This window comes from Pavona decussata, unplaced genomic scaffold, assembly GCF_977016875.1.
Source record: "Pavona decussata unplaced genomic scaffold, jaPavDecu1.1 SCAFFOLD_244, whole genome shotgun sequence".
NCBI classification, from domain to species: domain Eukaryota; kingdom Metazoa; phylum Cnidaria; class Anthozoa; order Scleractinia; family Agariciidae; genus Pavona; species Pavona decussata.
The window spans coordinates 915,001-917,500 of record NW_028145649.1 but is presented as its reverse complement, the minus strand read 5'-3'; the positions used below and the strand labels follow the sequence as shown (position 1 = coordinate 917,500).

At 37.6% G+C, this 2,500-nt stretch overlaps 1 protein-coding gene across 2 annotated transcripts in view; it reads left to right on the top strand.

The window, feature by feature from the left end:
- The window catches only part of LOC146457293 (E3 ubiquitin-protein ligase RNF123-like), a 55,171-nt gene that overhangs the window by 620 nt on the left and 52,051 nt on the right, over positions 1-2,500 (top strand). For both annotated transcript variants that reach the window (XM_085092028.1, XM_085092027.1), the window contains exons 2-3: positions 1,187-1,263; positions 1,765-1,874. In XM_085092028.1, the coding sequence (XP_084948154.1) occupies positions 1,187-1,263; positions 1,765-1,874 (187 nt within the window). The remainder of the gene's footprint in view (positions 1-1,186; positions 1,264-1,764; positions 1,875-2,500) is intronic.

Genomic DNA, 2,500 nt, shown 5'->3' with positions numbered 1-2,500 from the left:
ACAAGGACTCTGGGAACAAGATTAAAGATGGCTGAGGAGGATGCCATCTTGGTTTGAACGTAAAATGTAGAGGCATGGAACAAGTATTTTTCATCTTGCATTTGTGTTTGCCTTTGCATTGCCCCAGTTCGCACAAGTGAGATGCAAACACAAGCGCAAGGAAATGAAAAATTTTCTCTTTCTTGCATTGCCCCTTGCGCTTCAGTTTGCATTTGTGTTGTGGTAGTTCACATGTGTGTTTGCTTATGCTCGTGCTGGCATTTGTGTTTGCGTTGCTCGTGTGAACCAACCCTAAGCTTACACGAGTTGATTTTTAGTTGATTTTCCAGTAAAGTATTTAAATTGCGTCAGTAAGAATCAATCAAATGTTCTGTGATACAGGAGAGCTATGCTACTTGGATAAAGTAATTGGGTGATTTCAATTGCCAGAACTTCCACCTCTCCCCTCCAAACATTTTATGTAGGTTACACCAAAGATCTTTGGCATAGGTTTCCAAATCTGTAAGCGCACTGGTATATGATCATGGTCTTTGGTGAAAAGCTGTGTAAGACAGAAGTAGTGCCAAGTTAATGATTACCTCAAAGATGTGAAACATGAAGAAAAACTACCTTCAGTTGGCTTTTGAAAACTTCTAAAAGTTCTTGGCCTTTAAAATACTCACAAGACAGCAACTTGCAAAATACCCGCGCATATTATATGTAAAATCATCGAATAAGTTACATGTATATGAATTCTCCATTGTACATGTTAGTAATAGAGCAGTCAATTTTGGACCAGACTAATAACTTTGAATGGACTGAAACTCAGAAAATGGTCGTGCCTGTTTACTTCAAGATGTCAAATTATGAAACAGGAAGGCATTGTTAATAAAGTTGTATCCAATGTTAAATTGTTTCAGTTGAGTAAACTAACAAAGTATTAATGCCCCATCATATGGCAGACCTTTGGTACCAAAGGAGACTGGTAATTTGCCAGATGGCATGATCATACCTGGAATTGATGGAGCCATTGTGGATGACAATGTAAAATATTTTTGGCTTATATTATCGGAAAATTTTTTATCCATTTACCAAGAAACTTAATCACACCTGCCTTGTTGGGGGGACTAGTTTCAATTTGAACTTTCTACATCAAAATAGTCAGCAAAAGTAATTAAATTATCAAATGTTTGTTTTACTCTTGCAGACGGTTACTGGAGTATGGAACCCTTCAGGATCACATTGATGAAATTCTTGCTCAATATGATGATGAACCTAAACCAGGTATAGTGACCATTAATTAAATCTTCCTCTAATCTTTGTTGTAAAATGAAATCAGCAAGAACTAGCGGTGTTTCTTGGATGTTTTTATAGAACAATAATTTATTATTTCAGTGACGCTTGATGGATGTGGGGGGATTATTAAGACAACTCAGTACTACAGCTGTATATGCACCTCATTCAAATTTGTACACTCATGTGTCCAAGTTTTAGTTAGAGAATATTATAACATCATGCAATGGGGAGCAGGGATGGCGCAGTGGTGAGAGCACTCGCTCCCATCAATGGTGCATGAGTTTGGTTCCTGGACTTGGCGTCATATATGTATGCACTTCGTTTGTTGTTGTGTCTCATCCCTGGTCCAAGGGTTTTTCTCTGGGTACTGCAACAGTTTTCATTCCTCCACGCAAACCAACGTTCCCAAATTCCAATTCAACCTGGAAGCAGTGAATGAAAGAGCCACTAGATGTTAACTATTATACCTTTTTTTTAACTCTATGCAAGAACTTGATGCCGAGGAGAGAGCATTAACTGATGGAAGAATTGGACCTGATACTGTGGGAATTGATAGAGCAAGCCTTTGTGGCTCCATGAATATCAAAGATGGAATTGAGGTATTATTATCAAAGACATTACTAATGTGAACCCACTGGTTGAAACAGTTAAATTATTGGTTTGTGAAGTTTAATGCTTGGCCCCTCTTGTAGTTGTATTATAAACACTGCCGAGGGTAAAAAAGGTTATTTATTCATTTATTTATTTATTCAACAGACTGGTCAGCTAGTGGAGTTTTGTAAACAAATTGCACAAACACGACATGATGATGCAGCAGAAACATTATGGCTGTACATATGAACATAGTGACATAAGGAGGAAACTGATCTTTCTTTATTTATGTCATTGTACTGCCAATGTGAACTGGGCTTAAGACTTTTTAATAGGATCTGACAAAATGTAACAGAATCTTGCCTAGAATTCTATAATGTAATAACCACCTTTATTTACCCTCAGCAGTGTTTATAGCAGTCAAGTGCTGGTCAGTGTCCTGAGCATTAAACTTCAAAATGAAATAATTCAAATATTTGAACATAAAAATGTGGTTAAAAATCCCGACTGGCAACAGGTAGACCAGCTGGTACATGTATATTTACAAGTGCAACTGAGGAGTTGGACTTTTAACTACCTTGAGCAACTCCATTGAGCAGCCAGAGCAGGACTTGAACTGCGGACTTTGCATTTC